Below are 19,942 nucleotides of genomic sequence, written 5' to 3' on the forward strand. Positions count from 1 at the left end.
TTTTTTCACCAGCCTTCCGCGAGAGCGAGCGCACCGGGGATACTGGGCTGGCCAGAGAGGCGCGGGAACGCGCAATTTACAAGGGACGCCAAACTGACTGTACCAGTGACAAGCTGTGCTTTTCTGCTTGGATATTACATTATGAGATACATGCTACAGTCTGCTCCATGAAATAAAGCAGACACTTTCTATTGAGATCACTATTTTACTTGACCTAATTTATTTTACAGCTGGCAGACCTTTCTAAACTTCACAGAATACTCTCAACCACAGAAGGATCATGGGACAACGGGCCCCTAGGCATAAACTTGTAAAAGCCCCACACCCTTCAACCAATCTAAACAACTGCAAACGAGGCAGATGCGTTGTCGTTCACTTGATGGTTGTTTTGTGTGCCTTTGTAGTCTTTTTCTGTGGCAATTTGTGGTCATTTCGCAGCAAGAATTGGAAGAGTCCCCCTCCTCGTGTGGGTTTAGTGTCTCTGTGCAGTCATTTTGCTCCTCACAGTGGTAATGTTTTGTCTTTATGTGGTCATTTAGCCTCTTTGGTCAACTATGTGCCTCTTTATGGTTATCTTTTGTGTTCATTTTTGTTTTTGTTTATGTCTTTGCATCCCTTTGTGGTTGTTTTACAGACTTCCCATCTAGAAATGTTTGGTCCAAGTCAATTCAGACGCAAGCCTGGGGGCCCCAAGGGGTCGGCACCATGTCAGCATCTGTTTAGAATGCACATTAATTCAAGGAATTAAAGTATGTGTCCAAGAGAGATAAAGAGAGTGGATAAGATGTCCATCTCCCCCAGTGGTGATCAATGATCAGAGGCGGTACAGCAGGATAAATATCTGGACATTCGTGTCAACAACAGGCTCACTTTTCAATCCCAAGTCAATACTGTTTTAAAGAAAGAAAATGCACCTCCTGCGTAAACGTCACAGCTTTTTTAATCAGTCCCCACCTTCTTCTCAATGTGCTGGCTGGGGTTACTCTCCCCCCAGAGAACAAAAACAGGCTGCAGAGTGTTAGTCAAGTATGCAGCAAAGCTGTGTGCCATACCCTGAAATGACCTGACAAGATGACATCATCTCCAGTCACCGAAGAGGGGCGGACCCCCAGCAAATCATATGGATGTGTGTAAATCAAATCAAATGGATTTACAAACTTTTATCCCAAATGACTGCGATTTATTTCTGAAACACGCATGCTATCTTCTTTCCTGTGCATCGGCTGCTGGCTGCACAATATTAACTCCCCCACGGAACACAATGAAGCACTTTAATAGTGCAGTTATGTTGCCGTTTTGAAATTCTGTCCACTCCGTAACTCCAATTTCATTTTCTTAATGTCAGTAAAGTTAGTTTTATTCAGATGTATGATTGGAAAAGACACCTTGGATCAGCAGAGAGCCACAGCGAGCGTGACTGTGATGGTTATTGAAAAGCGCTGAGTGGAGTCCTTTACTGATATAAAGCATCTGGTGAGTAATAATGCCCACTGGCAAAGGGAGATTCCCTCCACCCGCCCCACCTCCAGGTCCTGCTGGAAATGGCTCCATTAGAATTAAAAGCAAAGTAAACACACAGGGGAACTGTGAAATGACTTCTTTTTCCAAGTCTCTTGTCTTTATTTTGGCTTTCGCAAAGAAGTGACACCAATTTGCTGAATCTGGTCTTTCAGATGGGAAGAAAAATGTTTGCCTGGAGCAACTCATTGAGCCTTTGCTTCGGGCGCTTTGCTTAGACCGGCGACATTTTTCAACCTGAGCGCTTGGTTAGGATTCTACGAGGAGAGCACTTTGAAAAAGAGGAGAGAGAAGCTGAGCCAGAGGTTGACATGTGGGAATGACTCAAGTTTTTTTACACATTCCGCACATTGTTTCCCCCTCCTCGTTGCCCAGGTCCCAGGCGCTGAGGCCAAGGATTTTCCAGGGGTGGGGGAAGAAAGGAATGGACTGATGAAGGAAGAGGAAGGATGACTCCCTTTTTCCTTGTTTGCCATGCCCACAGTAATTCTGTCTTTCTCCAGCTAAATAAAGAAGAGTCAAACCGATGGCGTTATTCACCTTAATCGCTTTGAGTTTTATATAATTTGATGGCGATCGGTGTCTGAACAGTCGTTTGGGACTTTCATGTGAAACCTTTGCCGTCACACACTTTTCCATACGGATGAAGAGAATCTTGGTGCAAGAAAGTCACATGCAGCATACAAAATGTCCCTGCTTTTTCGAATGTAATCAGGAGGGAACGCATCACCAGAAAACACTGATGTGCATCACAGCAGGATCTCTGAGGCTGAGGCAGAGCCCGGGAGGCGTGAGTCAGGGGCGGCTGAGCAAATGTACTGACTCACCTCAGTAATGGACTTTAAAAGAATAGCACTGTCCCTGATGACGTGAAAACTAGAAAACTGACATGTCACTTTCCTCATATGGAACTAAGAGCAGCGAGGAGAGCATGAAGGGGAAAACACGAGTTCCAGAGAAGCTGACCGGTGAACAGAGAATTAAACCACTCCTCTGAAAACATTTCTCTCTTCAGTCACTTTTGAAAAGGAATTTTGATGATTTATGAATCCCGTTAAGTTGTCTGAGCACAGGCTGAATAATTAATCCTCCCATTGTACAGGCATGTGAAATAGAAAGCTCATCCTCTTTATAAAAAAAACAACCCAAATCCTGTTTCTTACCATGTCTTAAATTCAGATAAATGTAAACTCAGATGAATAATGACACATCATCTATTATACAGTCACGTAATCTATTTAACAAAACTCAGCAAAGCAAAAGTAGAGTGTAAAAACTAATGAAACCAGTAGCAGCCAGGTGCCGCTAATCAACAGCGTTTAATGAACTGATCGTCATCAGGTGTGAGCACCTCAATCAAAGCAGAAGTTATGGCTGTTTGCTGGCTTTCAGGTGTGTGTTAACACGATGCCACGAGAAAAGACACCAGCAATGATCTGAGAAAAGCAACTGCTGCTGCCCATCAATCTGGGAAGGGTTATGAGGTCATTGACAAACTGTTTGGAGTCCATCGTTCTACAGTAATAAGAGATTTTTCATGAGTGGAAAACATTCAAGACAGTTGTGGATCTTCCATGGAGAGGGTGCCTCAGCCAGTTCAGCCCAGGTTAGACTGTGGAATCCTCAAAGAAACTGCAAAAAAAAACCAAGAGCTACATCTCAGACTCTACAGGCCTCAGTCAGCATTTCAAATGTTAAAGTTCAAGAGTCCAATTAGATAAAGACTGATAAAGTTTGGCTCGTTTGGAAGGGTTGTCAGGAGAAAGTCATGGCAGCATGGCGCAGGCTGCATCTGAACAAGCTCATAATATTTCTGGAACAATGTATTCTGGAGTCAAATGTGAAGCCATCTGTCCCATCTGCTGAAAAAGAAAAGAGGAAAGCTGTTGCAATGGCTAAATCAACATCCAGACCTAAGCAGGACCATGCTGGGACATTAAGAGAGCTGGTCATTGACAAAATTCCTGCAAAATTCAACAAACCGAAGCAACACTGTCAGGAAGAGTGGGCCAAAATTCTTCCACAGTGATGCGAGAGATAAGATCACACAGAAAACAATTACAATTAGCAGTAATTTGCAGTAATTACTGCTAATAAAGGTGATTTCACACTGCTTCTACCTTTTTGGCGTAGCCGCACAGCATAATATGTGTTACTCATCTGAGGTTGTATTGAGGTAATCTTAAGATTGGTTGGGATCAGATGTTTTTTTCCTTATGCGCTAATGAAAGAAAGCCTCAAAAGCAGGAAAGGTGTACCTTATTTTTTCCCCCACATGGCTGTAAATAGTCACCTCCCACCCCAGTAATCTCACAGTAGTGACTCTCTAAACTCAACTATCGAGTCCATGCTGTCAGTAAAAAAAAGGCAATCAATCTCTGTTGCTTCTCACTAGATATGATGTCAAGATTTCCCATAGGTTTGTGAGCCCACATAATTAAACCAAAGCTCCGTGGATTGAGCCCGAGCGCCTGACAAAAGGTAACTCGATTTGACCACGGCTGTGCATGCTATTGTGGATCCGGAGCCAATTCAGCACATGATGCCTGACTCATCCCCTCTCCTCTGAGTCACTCCCTCCCTCCTCTGGTCCAGGATCTGTGGCTCGCTGCTGGAGCTGGCTCCTCTGTCCTTATGTCAACCCTCTGCTCCCCGGGCAGGAAGCCGGCCAACAATGCAGACATGGCCCCGCTGAGGAGGTGGAGAAGATGTTTGTATTCCACTGTGTCTCTTTGTTAAGACAGAAGACTTGGGGAGGTTATTGTGGCGGCAGGAAGTGGGCACGAGGCTAGACAACATGGGGGACTGGAGCACAAATTCCTTGCTGCAGAATTCTGTCACGTCTTAAAACAAATCTCACACAGAGGGAAGGCAGGACATCTGGAAATGAGTGACACAGGTCATCTTGACGAGGAAGAAAAAAAGGGTCTGAGCCATTACCGATCCCCATTTTACTCGCGTCTTTCTTCGCGCTGTTTTCAGAGCTTTGGGCCAACATCAAAGCAAAAGAAAAAATAGGCTGCGGTTAAGCTCATTACACAAATGAGCTTTGAGACCTGCTGCACACACACACACACGCCGCTTATATGAAAGATGATCCCAGACGTTACGACAAGGTAAACAACTCTAATAAGGGACAGGGAGTCTCGCAGGATGCAGTTTACTTTTCATGTTGCATTCAGCACACTCAGAAGTTGTGCATTCTTTGCATTTTAGGCCATCGCCCCAGGGATGACGATACTGCTCAGTCAACAACGTTAGAATCGCCATGAAGGTTAAATCTGTAAAAGAAGTCATGGTTCTAAGAGGAGGGATTACTTGTTACTTTGGCGATTAGTGTCTCCCGTCAAACCTTTGTGTGCAACTTGCTCCAGATATCTGTGGTCTATCTGTAGCCTAACCCTGGCCTTTAGTAGTTTTTCAGGGACACCCAGTTTCATGTGACCCAGGACTACTAGAGATTATGCTCTGGATCTCATCTGGGATCAGGGATCCTGTAAGAAGAACTGGAAAACAGTAGTAGGAAGCCGGATAAACGCCTGAAAATGGGAAGATGGATGTTTACGATGCCCTTGTCAATCTTTTCTCTACAACCCCAGTTCCAGAAAAAAAGTTAACATTTTACACAGCGTCCCAACTATCTTGGAATTTGGTTTGTAGCATCGCTGAGACATCTACTTTTTTTTTTTCTTATACAGACAAATCTTTTGTAGTGACCCTCATGTTTACCAGATGGTGTGGGAAATGCATATAAATGTGCATTTCTTCAACTGTATATTATACGTTCATTTTTCCTGGGTGCCAAACCTCTTCTCAGGATATAAAATATCAGATAAGACACTTATCTGACACTTAAATGTGCCATTCTGTCTGTCAACAGACCCTCAGCTTTCAGGGACGGAAATATCAGAATATAAAAAAAAAAAAAGTCATCTTGGTCTGAGACGAAATCTAAACTCTTTGGGGAAAACAGTAAGAACGCTTTTATTTCCTTCAGTGAAGCACGGGGGAGTCAGCATCATGCTGTGGAAGTCAGAAGCCCTTTTCACGTATCGGTTATGCCTTATTAATACCAAATTGACATCCTTGTTAACCTGCTACTGTTCCCTCTGTGATTCACATATGCCAAACAGAGGCGACTCAGCCCCGCATCGCTGTGTGCTAACACACATCAAACCAGCATCGAATAGGCTGAGTGAGGAGAGCATAGTTGGTTAGAGCAGGGATATTGCGCAATGCTGGCTTGCCCTTACGCACACAGCTCGTTTTGTCTCTGTTACTACCTCCTTGGTCGGCTCCGAGGCGTATCAGCAGCAGAGCAGTTCTGACCCCTCATCCAATCTCTGTATTTTGACACACGACACCAACGCGCAACAAAGGCAAAGCTCGAAAGTCATGTATGAGAAGGCCTGGAGAGGGCGAGACGCGTGGGAGTGATGAATGCAGACAGAAACGGAAAAGGGATCCTTGAAGAAAGACGGAGAAAAGCTTTCTCGTGACCTGTTGGGAAGGATGGGAACGGCCCAAATTCAGGTGCGCAATGTCCCACAAAGACAGAGTGTGTTAGTGCTGCCGAATGGGCTTCTATGACGGAGAGATTCAAATTGCAAAAATGAGTAGGATGAAAAAAGAAAAGCGGAGTTACCCTGAAGATCAAACCTGGATTTTCATTTCATTACAAGCAATGAACCTGACAAAATAACAAAAAAACACCTTAACCTTCAGATGACGAAAAACACATTTATTGAAAATACAAACACTTTTTACACTGGAGAAAACATAAAATGGCACATTTTTCCTTCAACAGTGCATGAGAAAAAAGGACAGACGTTTCAACGATATTTCTTAGATATAGTAAATACAAATGCACAGACAACATGTTTGATAGTGGTGGTATAGCATCTGCTATTGATGGATGATGAAGTCGGTACAGGAGAAGTGACACAACTGGCTCGTGTTCTGTCGTCTGATGACTACATCTTTATGGATCAAGTCTCACCAGAAGTTTTTTTTTTAAGAAAATGTAGAAAATAATAAATAAATGAGCCACCACACCATGTTCACTTATATGACAACAGCAGAAGAATAAACAAAATCTTGACCTCAACTGGGACGTCGACAAGGAGGCCCAGCGTTAAGGAGTGAGGCTTCCAACTGGAACGAGTCTCAACTTAATGTTGCTGAGAATCCCAATCTGTCAGATCATCTGAACTCGGTCCAATTATCTAGTCGAAACAACAGCAAAGCAGAGACAAAGGGCTCAGAGTTCAACCTAAGCATGCACAGGAGACACACTCAGCCCTGCTGAAGCATTTTAAAAGGCTCCAGGACAGCTAAATAAACAATCCTTGAAATTAAATTGCACGAATCAACTATAAAACATCATATTAAGCAATAACTACAATGTCCTTACATACGTCTAGTCTTACCTGTCCAAACGGTTCACCACGTCTCTCACTGTATTGATGAGATTCTCATGCTCTTGAGGGTTAGTGATGACAATGCTGTGGAGCTTCTTCATGTAGGAGTCGATGGTTTCGAGGGTGGGCGTCTCTCCGCTAACTAGAAGACAGAAGAGGCCAAGTATGTGACGTTAGAGCATTGAAATTTAAGCATATGCGTTTGTTTTCCAGGTCAAATACTGTATGTTGAGGAGAAAATCTTTTAAAATGTGACATTTCTGCAGCTGCTACACCTCGCTGCCCTGTTTCAGAGGCAGTCTGTGGCCACAGTCGTATAACAACGCGAACACAAGTGTGTTCTGGGCCACACTAAAGCATCACCTACCCATCTGAAGTGGCTCCACACAAGCAGTGGTGTTTCCAATAAAATGTTTTTTTCCCTCTCTGTTCGGGTAACTGAAAAATTAGCGCGCTTTATAAATAATAAGCAATGCAAACTCACGGGATGTGTCATTAACTTCCTTTTATGTCAGTGTCTGCTGTGACAGTGAACAAAGCAGCTGTGAGCACAGTGCCAAAGGCTCCTGATCTGTCCTGTCACTTCCTTGGAATCGCCTCTGAAAAGCTTTGCCCAGATGAGCCGTGCATATTTTTGCTCCCCAAAACTGATGTTTTAAAGGAAGATAACAAAAAAAAACCTTAACACGAGGCTTTGGATTGAGGAGTGGAATGTGTCCATCGATGCAAACTACAGTCAGACAGTAAAGTTGCTGTCTATTCAGAGCTAATGTTTTTTTTTTCTGGCTTCCAGCTTCAAAGACTGGTTTCAGGCTGTGTTTTCGACAGCATTTGGACTCTCCAAAAGCACCAGTCAGTTATTTGTAAACCCTTTGATTTTTCCTCATATCACATTTGTTACATAACCAAACTTAATAAGAGTGTAAAAAAACAAAAACAAAACCTCAGGCATATATGAAACCTGTTAATGTTTGCATGATGACCTACTTCACAGAAGCATCGTTCGAAAATTACCGCAAGACCAAAAACTAGTCAAACGCCACAACTTCGGCTGCTTCTCGTTACTTCCGATAGCTTCATCTTGGTGGAAGAATCAAGGCAAGGAGGAGGAAACGTACGGCTTTTCATCCAGGCAACTGTCGGCAGTTAAAATGCGCACAGCAATAGGTTTGTTGAAACTAGGGAGATAAAAGTGAACGTATTCGTTTCCAGCTTTAAGTTTGAGACACTCCATCGTCCCAAAACAATGCAACCAGATGCGTCTACAAGTGTTTTGGCTTTAACTCTTAATTGTTCTTCACTTTGTTTCATTACAATGGAGCGTCACTGTTATTTAAGGTCCTTAGATTTTCCTTTACAACTTCTGAGCTTCTTCACTGTAAGAGTTGCAGCCCATAGGATCCGTTTTATGCATTCAACCTACTGAACTGAGTCTTATACCTGGATTCACGCACGCAGGTACAATGAAGGCACAACCAAAGAGAAAGAAAAATGCAAAAAAAAAAAAAAAGCTAAGCCTTTTCTGTGTAAAGTCAGCAGCAAACAAGCTTAAACAGAGGAATCTTTGATGCTATGCGTTATCAATTCACCGGCACATTCCCCATAACACAAACTACACAGAGCCTCCCTGGGGCCAAACTTCAGGGAGTACTGCAATCATCTTTGATTGTGTTTGCTGTTATGAAATCATTTCAGAGCCGTTAGGGAAAACGTCTGATGCTCGCGGAGTCTCAGCCTGTGCTTACTGAATAACACGAGAAAAGTTGTGGATGTAAACACGGGCGTGCAAACAAAGAGGAAAACGCACTACTCACAATACAATAAGTCAGACTGACTCACATGGCCAGTCCCAGAAACTGGGAAAAAATATCTACGAAACTTATGGATGCCAAGCTGCTGACATGTTTTCGCTGTTTGGAGCAACTAAAGTGAAGGACAAGGTGATGATACTTATAAGATATAATGATAATAAGACGCTGAACGCAGCGAATAACATTTAGATAACAGACATATTGGAGAACCTGGGCCCTCATGCTTTGGAGTAGAATTGCATTTTTTTTGTGTTATTTTTTATGGTAACGCTATACTGACTGCCGTGAGGACGTTATATGGAGTTATCGTGTGTTTGTTAAGTGGGAATCCCACTACATGAAGTCACCTGGGTCCTGGCTATTTTCACCTGGCAGAGGCACAGCGGAGAAGCTGGAAGTGAGCGCCTGGCGCAGGGTCTCCAGGTGTTGGCGGAGCAGCCCGTTGCGTCCCCTCTCTTGCATCACGTCGCCCTCCAGCCGTTCCACCGCCCCCCGCATGCTCTCCACATGCTTCTGCAGGGCTGCGTTACGCTCCTCGTACTCCATGTTGGTCTTTCGCAGCTGCCTCATCTCAGCTTCTCGTGCTGAAACAGCACAGGGAAAACGGACGCAACGGTACGCAAGTTAGCTCCTCCATCGATTCTTTATTTGCTCTGAGTTCAGGACATCACTTAGAACTATTGTAGGATGGGGAAGTGAGATGTGGCGAATGTGTTTAATGGTGTGTTTACAGAAAGAAAAAAGGAAAGCAAAAGGACGCTAAAGTGTTTGCGCTCTTTACCTTTGCTGTGGTTGAGAAACTCCTCTGTGAAGATCGGTATGTCAAACACTGTTCTGTCCTTTCCTTCTGCATCTTTCTGTAACGATGCCAGAGAGGGACGGAGGCAAGTTAAACAATAAAAAACCGCACAGACTGACGGCGAGACGTGGTCATTTATCTAGCTGGGCGTGTGGGTGGGATCCTAATTGATTTCGTATCTGGCCGCAAGGGAAATACAGTGGAACAGATTTACGACATGCAGAGGTAGAAGTAATTTCATTGCGGCTGCTTCCGAGGTATCAAAGGCTCCGAAATGCTGAGCAATAAAAAAAAAAAAAAAAAACGCGTTTTGAAAGAGAAGCGCGAGATACAATGCAGGTTTTATTGCCTCTTCTGCATCATCCCTCTTCATTTCTTAGCATAATCACATTCATCCCAACTCCCGAGCCCTGAGGAAACAATGCTTTTCCCAGAGGAGTGCTGATTTCAGTCACCTTGGCTGTGACCCTACGGGGCACTCTGAGAGCGCCACAAAGGAAATGCTCTTGATTACGGGCTAATTCATTCATATAAAAACAAATGACGCACTCAGTGAGAGCAAAGTGTTTGGATCACAAACGCAAGCTCCAAAGCAGATTAACCCAGCTTTAGAGATGCAACAACAAGCACTTAATATGTCGAGTCAGAAGAGGGCACGACACAACTGGTGGGTTCCTTCTATGTAGTTTATTGTTAGCTTTTATATAGCTTGTTAAATCTTCATTTGTAAGTCGCTTTGGATAAAAGTGTCTGCTAAATACATAAACATAATGTTTATGTATTTAGCAGACACTTTTATCCAATAAACAACGCACTCAGGTTCCTGGAGGAGAAAAAAAGAAGAAAGGCACTACGAGACTATTCAGACCAGGTATTAGTCTGAGGCGATCTGATCAAAGGTGGACAGCACCTAGTACTGAAAAGCATAGGCTTTCCCGTAATTTACACATGCCAAACCGAGGCGGCTCAGCGCCTCATCACCGTGTCCTTCCACCCATCATCGCAGAATCAGCTGGGTGAAGACAACACCGCTGCTTTGAGACAAGTTCTGCGATGTTGACTTGATGTTTTTAAACACACACACACACACACTCCGACAGACTCCAACTCCGCCGTATTGGACAGGAGACAGGAGGGCCAGTGGTGCTCCGCAGCTTCTCTGAGTTAAACAGAGCAGCCAGTCGACAGCAACTAAGTCTATTTGGAGTGTCCCATTAATTTGCCAGACTATCATCCCCAGAATTTTCCAAATAAAGTAAAACCCTAACCCTGATTTAAAGCTTTTAAAAATGTCCACAAATAATTACTCATTTTACATCAGCACCAAAGTGTTACAAATCCTTTTCCTACTCATTCCTTCTACTGAAAGTCATTTCCCCCACAGCATTTGGGACATAGTGATGTCCCTTTCTGTCGTTTCACGAGTTACTGTTTTACATTTGAGCTTAATCAAGTCTCTTCCCGGGCCCGAACATGAAACACCTCGTGAAACTTGGTATTTTTACTTCTACACAACAGTAATTGCGAGAGTGACCGGGCAGGAAAAGACTTACTGACCTCATGAAGTGCTTCGCTGGCAACCTGGTGCCCAACATCTGGAGAGGAAGGAAAGGACAAATGTACAGGACATCAGTTGAATCATATTTTCTCTACTGCAGAGTGCTTTTACATCATCGTGAGCTAATAGAATGAATAAAAATCCCTCCCCCCCTCATTGCTATTTATATCAACCGAGTGAAATGAGCCAAAGCGTCTGGTTAAGTGGGGCAGTTTTCCACGATGTTTAACAAGGCAGAGCCAATGAGCCTCAACCTTTGTTAGATGTGAAATTAAAGAATTAGGACCAGTTAACAAAATAAGTGGCGGACAAACATTCAATTTTCTAGTGACTGGGCAAAAGAAACTGTAAGTTTGGACTTTTTCTTAAATCACAAACTAAGATTTAAGTAGAAACATCTGCAGGAAAAGTGGGAAAAAGTACATTCATAATGCTCTGGTCTTGCTGTTTTTGCACTTCTGTCCATTCCAGCACTCTTAAGCGCCTGAAAGAGTAGCAACGGTCTTACATTTCATGCAACAACAACCAAAAAAAAGCTCCCCTGGATCATCTCATGCCTTGCTCAAGGGCTCCTTGAAGAACATAAACTTTCATTTCGAACGGCTAACAGAAACTTATGACTTTCATTCCAGATTCCAGTTCATCCTGTCTAAACAGGATTTGTCCACCAACCAGTCGCTGTTTATCCAAACACTTCTCCAACAGGAAGCCCCGAGAGGGAAAGTGAGCTATCAGTCTTTACTGGTCGATGCCAAGCCAAGCCTTTCAATTCTTACTAGTTCTCACCTCCCCTGTGCCTCTTGCCCTTCTGCTTCTCCTGAACCTTTCTGGTGAAATGTTTGTACGCCTCCGTCTTCTGGTACTTCTCCAGCTCCCGCATGTAGCGCTCCTTATCCCGCTCCGCCTCATCCAAGTACCTCTGCAGTGACAAGATAGAAAGGTGAGAGGAGGTCGCCCCCGAAAACGAGGACAAAAAGGAGATTTGGCACGACAAGATGAGGGAGCATCGTGGGTGAGATGGTACGACAAGTGGGAGTGATGATCACTTCTCAGGATTAGCTCCTTCCAGCAGACAAAGAAAAAAAAAACCCTCATTTCCAACGTCATTAATCTACATTCCCTGAATTCTTCTGGCAGAAAATGAGCCTTGTATTTCTGATGATAACAATACAGCTAATTTGCGGAGAAACTAATAAAACTATCTTCACTCGGAGATCTCGTGACGAATCAGACTAAGCTTTAAACAGCACCAAACAACACAATCTGCAAAGTTATCTGGGCTCGAGTCCACCGTTGGATCTAAAAACAAAACATGCCCCGACTTTTCAGTCTTTACTAGGAAAGAGAGATTGGAAGGACTCCCACACCATAACTCAAAAATAGTAACACTGGTGAGCAGGAGGTATTTTGCAATCAGATATTTGTGTGGAATTTTTGAAAAACAAAGCGTAAAGCACCGAGAATGTTTTTGCACTGAAGCCGTACGGCCTGAGGCGAGACGACGCGAAGCTACTCCACAACGACTATGAAGGCAGCTTGAAAAAGAGGGCGGAGCGGATATCATTGCCTCAGCAGGAAACTTCATCCGTTCGTTTCTGCCGTTCTCGCATCAGAGGGGTTAAACTCGGACAGAATTACCAGCGGTACAGAAAGTAAAACGATATCAGACAGTCGTGGGAAAGGCAAGCTTTTGCCAGCTGACGCCATGGACCCCCACAGGCTTTAATACAAACCGAGTCATTTCAGACCCGGTTGGATCTTAGGTGATGGTGTTTATCCTTCTCCAGTCTCTTTGGGAGACACCGTCGTCACACCTGAAAGCCAATACCAACCTCAGCTTGTTTCAAGAACTCTAAAAAGCTTCTTTTTTTTCTCCCCACCCGCCCGCTGGCCGCTTCTTTTTCCCTGATCCGTTTATTTCATTCCGATGTTTTTCTCAAAAGTTAAGCTGCCCTGGTTTTTGATAACAAATCCAGACGAGTACTTACAGATTTGTGACCTTGGACTGAGTCACACACACAAAAAAAAAAGGAAAAAAGAAAGAAAGAGGAGAGGAAATCAAGGCTTTGAGACATTTCTCTTCGCAGCTGTTTGCTCAGCATGTAATCCTGTTTGGAACTTCTTTCCTGACCTGCTTTTCCTCGGGGGGCAGCTTGCTCCACTCGTTGCCCAGCATCCTCGTGATCTCCGGAAAGGGCACGTCTGGACGCTCTGCCCGTAGCTGCTCCCGCCTGTCGTTCATGAACCGAACGTAGCCCGTCAGGGGAGCTTTGGGTGCGTTGCTGTCCTTCATTGGCTTCTTTCGCTTCCTCCCTTTGGTCCAGCTGCCTCGTCGAGGTTTCTGGAAAGACAACAGCAAACGGAGGTGATCGGATGTTGGAGGTAGCTGCTCCCCCGTGATCTGCGCCGCCGGGACGCTCTCACAAAGTTTGAGTTGGAAAAACTGACAATTGTGCCATTTGGCATCCGTGCGAACCTCTCACCTCATCTCCATTTCTCTGGTTGTTGCTGTCGGTGTTGACTGCAGGAGAGCCCGTCTGCTCCTCCATCACTTCTAGGAATTACAGGGAGATCTAAAAGGGTGGGGGGGGGGGGAGAAAATTTAGGATTCAATAAGTATTACTATATGATTAAATAAGGCCATTGTTAAGCTAAGGTAAGGGTTGTGCTATCCGAGGCAGTTTGTTAAGTATTTAGACACATGGTTGGTCAAATATGGAGGCAGTGTCATCGGCAATGCCAGGAAAAAGGCCGTTCCTTCTGCAGCAGTCTTATTTTCATCAAAGCCCCTCCTAGTCTTGGCTCAAAAATTCTTCCTGGCCAGTCACATTTCCTCTAATAGAAATTTCTGGCTGCAATCAATCATTTTTAAGCAAGGGGAAAAAAGATATTTTTTTTAAAAATCCCTCCATAACCTTTGGCTTTTAGATGCTAAAGTAGCCTGTATTCAACAAGAATGGGGGGGTTTGTAGCAGACTAAAGCTTACTGATAAAAGGACAGCCAGATGCTAAAGCACTCTAACGACACTTTTGGTCTCTCTCAGAGTTCAAAATATCTGGGTTACACAAAACTCTTGGCGAGCTTAAAAACAACAACATTTTTCACTCAAACCCACTTTCAAACTAAAAGGCCATTTGAGCGCAAAAACGTCAGAGTAACCGAGAGAGCACCCGCTTGAACCGTGTGCCGAGTCACTCGGGGCACTTGTACAGGTTGTGCTCTGGGACAGGAGCGACAGCGCGTGCTTTAACCTTTGACCTCTTCTTCTCAAATCCCAATTAGGGAGTAAGACATCTGCATCCCGGATGCACTTTCAGCAAAAACCTCTCCATTCAGATCTCGCAGGAGAGGCTGCAACGTGGGGATGCTGAGCAAAAGGCACGTGCATATTCCCACGGCTGCTTTGCTTTCCACACATCTCAAGATGGCTGTGCTACAGTGACCTCTGCTGGTGCTAAACGCATAATGAATGATACACACGTGAACTGCAAGGAGTTGTACTGAGAAACAATAATTCACCATCTCATTATGTCACAATGAGATGGTGCAGAGTTTTTACTGTCAATATGATGGGACTATGACAGTCTTTTTCATACTAGTTAACCTTACAACATACTACAGCACTGGGCCAACACAGCACAAAATACAAAGACATAACCAACCTGTATTACAAACCACAATAGACTGTCCAACGAGCATTTAATCAGTCCTCTTTGTTGTTATGATACTATGAGGCATGGCACTTAAAGCAAGCTGGTAATGGGTACCAGTGATGGGAGGGAAACCACAGATATGAACTCAAAAATCACAATGAATGTTGGGGGAACCTGGTTTCCTAAAAACTGATGTGAAAATGTAGCAGCGGTGCATTCTTCATCAAAAATTCACACGTTTGAATGAAGATCCTCAGCAGAAGCCTTGAACATAAGACAGACTTGATGGGTTTGACATTTTCTTCTTCGACTTTGCTGACACAGAGTCAAGCATTTTCACGGACAGGACTTGGGGGCACATCTTAAATCAGTTTAACAGCCAATGGATGCCGCGTTTCCACCAATGAAAAAGTTTAGAGGAAACAAGTTGGAGAGTTGCGCGTCAGTTCTGGAAACTTGCTAAAAACAACAGTTCATTGTATGAAAGAGGAGACGGATGTGTGTTGCTATGGAAGAAGAAGAAAAAAAACACGGATTTAAAGATTTTAACAGACAATCGTCACCCAAGCTTAATCCGATGAATGCACACAAATGTTTTTCCGTTAAACCAAACTTGAGGTAATTCTATGTTTAAATGGTCTGTTTTAGATGGTCTCTTTGATTAGTCGCCGATTTGCATACGTTTTTCATAAACAAAAAAAAAGAAGAGGAAGAAGCGGCTAAACTTTCACATTAGGCTTTCTAACATTAGGCTTTCTAACGAACAAGATCGACACCAAACAGACAAGCAAAACAGGTCCAGAGTATCCGCTATGAAAACAGAAAACCGATGGTTTTCCCGTAGTGTCTTGCTTTAAGCTAGCTGACATAAAACCAGATGAAAGTTAATGTGATTATATATCGACACTGCCCAGCGAGAGGTCGGACTCGCACTTAATTGCCTAAGCTGTATTTCCGTAGGGGTCATCGCACTGAATCGTCATTTAACCGGATTGTTTGACTTGCTGGCAAAGCGCACAATTACAGGCTAACTAATGCTAACATATGTCAGCTAGCTAGTGCCAACTTATCGACGTCAATTAATAAGACGTAGTTTTCGGCTCTAAGACTGCCATGTGTTTCACATCATTGACGACTGTCGTTAACCGTACAATTCCACATACCAGGTTATCATTAGCGGTGCTCCAGCACATTCAAGTGCTGAACCGACAGCTAGTTGTGCCCCCAGCTAGCATTAGCTCTCTGTGATCAATTTGTTGGCTAGCAAACGGGCACGTCTAACCTTCTGTTTTGATTTAGGTTAACCCGTGAAGACACCTCTTGAAACGTTAACATGCGACATCCTTAATACGCGTTTAGTGAAATCCACCCAGTGGAAACTAACCTGAGTTATTGTGGTCCGTACCTGTCTAAATTATTTCCCTCATCAAAACAATACAACAGCCACGCGATAGAATCCAAGCAAATAGAAAAGCTGCTTGCTAAAGCTTCGAGACAACATCTTTAAATTATGTCATATTGTGTGCTTGCGCTTTGTTAGATGTGAAAAAGTAGTTATAGCATATCGTGTTTTGTTTTATGTATCTATTTATTTGTTATTATCGAAATAATTAATTTGTGCTATTTGAAACTGTTTGGCTGTAAATGTGTGACACATCCCATTCGAGGTACACACCAAAACTTCTATTATCTTATAAGCAAGTTGTGAAAAACACGTCCTTCAAACTTAAAAAAAAACTTAAATAACTGCCCGTTGTTTATAGTGTGATGGAGAAAACTGTTCTATACCTTCTAAATCTGTGATCCCTTCTCGGCCTGCGTTTTCTTCGTGTACAAATGTCCAAACATGCCTGACACGTTGAACTCGCTGCTGCCTCCTGGCGACCAGTTTGTGTAATTCCACTTATTCAGTCGGATAAAACGTTGAGATTCGGCTCCACTGAGGAACATGGATCCAACCTCATGAATCAGATGACAATTCTGCACTTGAGGGTGTGTGAAATGTCATCTTTCTTGTCATTTGGACTTTATTTGGGAAAACTGATGGCAAGCTTTTAATCTTTTTAACTATGAATTCTTCATTTCAGTGTACCACCCCCACCCCTTTGTTTTCAGAATATACTTTAGTCCTGTCATAACAAAGAGTTTTTTGCAAAGAGACCACAATCCTGCATGTACAATCATACTGTCATACTACATACGCAACATGAAAGATGCATTTGAAATATAAGGCCCGACTCTGTTGGTCTACAAATCCAAAAAAGGAAAATTTAGCAGAACATCACTGTCCTGTTATAAATATAAAAAAACTATGTGCACTGAGTTGCTTAATAGAAAAAAAAAACAAACAAAAAAAACCATGTGAGGAAGTACTGTGTTATACTCTCATTTCAAATGAACAGATCACAAAGACCAGTTACATGAGTAACCTAACTGTAGCGGTTCAGTCTAATTTAATTCAATCTCATTCCAACCATCCAGCCGAGTTCTGAGGCTCATTACACACAGGTTGGACTAACAATTATATACTGTATATAGATACATATATAAATGTATTTTTTTTTCAAAATTTGATTTAGAGGATAATCAGATCAGTTCCCGGTGACATGAGATATCCAACACTTTAAATCATTCATCTATAGCAGGGATGTCAAACTCCGGTCCTCGAGGGCCGCTATCCAGGAAGGTTTTAGATGTTTCACTGCTTCAACGCACCTGAATCAGATCAATGCATCATTAGCAGACTTGTGCAGAATTTAACAATCTTTCGAAGAGATCCATTTAATCTGAATCGGGTGTGTTGAAGCAGGGAAACATCTAAAACCTGCAGGACATCCCTGATCTATAGTGTTCAGCTGTTGTCAGAATCTGTTTGTCTACTTCCTCTTGAATCAGAAAAAGACTAATAAAAAATAAACAGGACATAATTTCCAGCTGTTTTTTTTTTTTTTAAAAGGCACCAGCCCTGTAATGAAATATCTCATGGCTGCATTTCCTTGAGAAGCTTCTGTCTGTGGAAAAATGACCACTTTTGTCTTTTGCCAATTGGAATTCTCCCTGTGTTGAACATCTATGCAAAAAACAACGAATGTCCACAGTTTCTGTTGGAAAACAGAGACGACCGAAGCTGATTTTGTTACTCCAACATGCAACAAGGTCAGAAATGAAAGGTGCCAGAGGCTGATTTTCCACGAAGGCAGTACATGAAGCTGTATTTTTTTCCCAGAGGGAAGTAAAACAATAACAACAGACAGGTACACAAATTAGATATCATAATTTTTTGGTTAAAATAGAATCATCTGTCAGTAATATGGTAATCTCTATAAGTAGAGGTTTTTTATTCTGGCTCAGCAACAGGCATGAATTAATAAGAAGCAGCACTGCTGTGAGGAATCATGTTTGTCACTAATTGGCTGACTTGGAAGACAGAAGTGATGCAGGCCAACTGTTCTGCTCCCAGCAGAAGCATGTCTTGCTTGGTTTCTCACTTTCTCCTTCCTTTTCTTCTTTCCTGTTATTTTCAGAATCAAGCCTCAGTGGTCACTGCACTGTGGGCAGTGTCACAGCAAACAATACATTGGAAATGGAGAGCCAGGTTCAATCAGCTCTCAGACTCCTTAGATCCCAGCAGGCCTGCAGGGCGCATCATCACGGCTGTCCCCTGAACCGTTATCTACCTGCTATGCCATGGCAAATCATCTGATCCCTGCTGGACACGTTTGGTGCAGAGGAAAGGTTTTACAAGCCCATCTGTGGGCTGCTCGGATGCTGTTGCTAGTGTCCCTGAACATTGGGAACACTGTGACACAAACATATGCACACTGTTCACATCAAGCCTTCCTTATCCCTCAGGATATCAAGAGTGTGACAATGACGCCTGATGTCTCAGTGGTGTAAAAAAACTGTTGATGGTTGAATTAGAAAAGCTGCCTATTTGTGTTTTATGATGCCCCCATCTTTTATGACATTTCAGTTCCTCATTCTTTCCTTTTGTGTGCAGCTGTGGCTCAGGTGTTGGAGCAGGTTGTGCTCTAATAACCGTGTTGACGGTTCGTTCCGTCTGCTCTTCTGCTCTCGAGTGTCTTTGGGAAGAACCCTAATTTTCTCCCGGTCGCAGGAGAGCATATTGCAAGGCAGTTTAGCTGCCACTGCTGGGTGTAAATGGGTGATTGGGAACCACTTTAAACAGCTGCGAGTTTTGCTAAAAAGGCAAAATGCTCTGAAATGAGCACCAGTCATTTTGTTGTATTTTCAGTGTTGGTCAAACGCACCTTCTTGCAACCGGGTAATTTGTCTCTGTGTTGAAATTTGCAATAAAAAATCATACCAAGCGACAATGTAGAGCACATCAAGATCAAAACAAATGCAGGAAATCACCCAACAAACAACACAAGGCCAGATGGTAATTACTGTGGTCCACAAGAAGAACAGTTTCTAATTCACAATGCAAAAAGTTGGGATGCTGTGTCGAAAGTAATGTAAAATGTGAATATTAACAGAAGGCAATGATTTGCAACTCTCATATCAAAACTGTATTCACATAGAACACAGAAAACATAGAAAAACTTGAACGTGAGTCAGTATTATTTCATAAAAAAATATGAGCCCATCTGGAATCCGATGGCAGCCACACGTCTCAATAAGGTTGGGACAGGGGCCACGTTTACCACGATTCCTTTGTGGACTGCTGAACCTCTGCCAATTTTTGCTTCTCAGAGACTCTGACACCTGGGTGCTCTTTTTATACCCAGTGGTGTTACTTACCTGTTATTTACCTAATTAGCAGCAGCATGTTCGCCCAGCTGTTAATCGTTGGCACCACCTATCTTTCCTGCCTTTTGCTGGCCCCGTCCCAACTTTTTTGAGACATGATGCCATCAAATACAATATGATTCAAAAATTTTCACGAGCGAGTAAAATGTCCAATTTACAACATTGGATATGTTTTCTGTGCTTAGCTGTGAAAAATGTTGCTCCTTGAGATTTACATACATTTCACATGGAGTCTGAACCATTTTTGGGAATTGAGGTTCTATTTAGAATTTAATGACAATGGACGTCTAATGAACTAAAAGGTCCTTTCACCCTAATAGCGGGTCATCCGGTGCGACAGATTGACTTGCAGATGCACAAATGGCACATTCGTACCGACACTAACACAAACATCACTTGAGACAAAGGT

The 19,942-nt window shown here is 43.1% G+C and overlaps 1 protein-coding gene across 4 annotated transcripts; it reads right to left on the reverse strand.

The window, feature by feature from the left end:
• Positions 1-6,244: 6,244 nt before the first annotated feature.
• On the reverse strand, positions 6,245-16,219 carry hmg20a (high mobility group 20A). 4 transcript variants are annotated; one of them, XM_072386279.1, is made up of 9 exons: positions 16,145-16,219; positions 13,590-13,679; positions 13,238-13,447; positions 11,893-12,025; positions 11,106-11,143; positions 9,531-9,606; positions 9,118-9,333; positions 6,948-7,080; positions 6,245-6,743 (listed from the first exon to the last, which is right to left on the reverse strand). In XM_072386279.1, exons 2-9 carry the CDS (start codon positions 13,653-13,655, stop codon positions 6,740-6,742), a joined length of 876 nt encoding a protein of 291 aa, XP_072242380.1. In that variant the 5' UTR covers positions 13,656-13,679; positions 16,145-16,219; the 3' UTR covers positions 6,245-6,739. The 4 variants fall into 4 exon arrangements, with proteins under 4 accessions (XP_072242380.1, XP_072242378.1, XP_072242379.1 ...); XM_072386277.1 differs by having other exon boundaries at positions 9,097-9,333; XM_072386278.1 differs by having other exon boundaries at positions 9,097-9,333; positions 16,166-16,188.
• Between the last annotated feature and the right edge of the window lie 3,723 nt (positions 16,220-19,942).

Source organism: Leuresthes tenuis, unplaced genomic scaffold (assembly GCF_036924035.1).
Source record: "Leuresthes tenuis unplaced genomic scaffold, fLeuTen1.0.hap1 SCAF_5, whole genome shotgun sequence".
In the NCBI taxonomy this organism is placed as follows: Eukaryota; Metazoa; Chordata; class Actinopteri; order Atheriniformes; family Atherinopsidae; genus Leuresthes; species Leuresthes tenuis.

Coding starts and splice junctions, on each gene's coding strand:
- hmg20a (XM_072386277.1), bottom strand. CDS start 13,655: ATGGAGGAGCAGACGGGCTCTCCTGCAGTCAACACCGACAGCAACAAC. Junction 12,026..13,237: donor TGCCCCCCGAGGAAAAGCAG/GTCAGGAAAGAA, acceptor TTGTCACTGCAG/AGGTACTTGGATGAGGCGGA. Junction 7,081..9,096: donor TGAAAATAGCCAGGACCCAG/GTGACTTCATGT, acceptor TCTGTCTTCTAG/TTAGCGGAGAGACGCCCACC.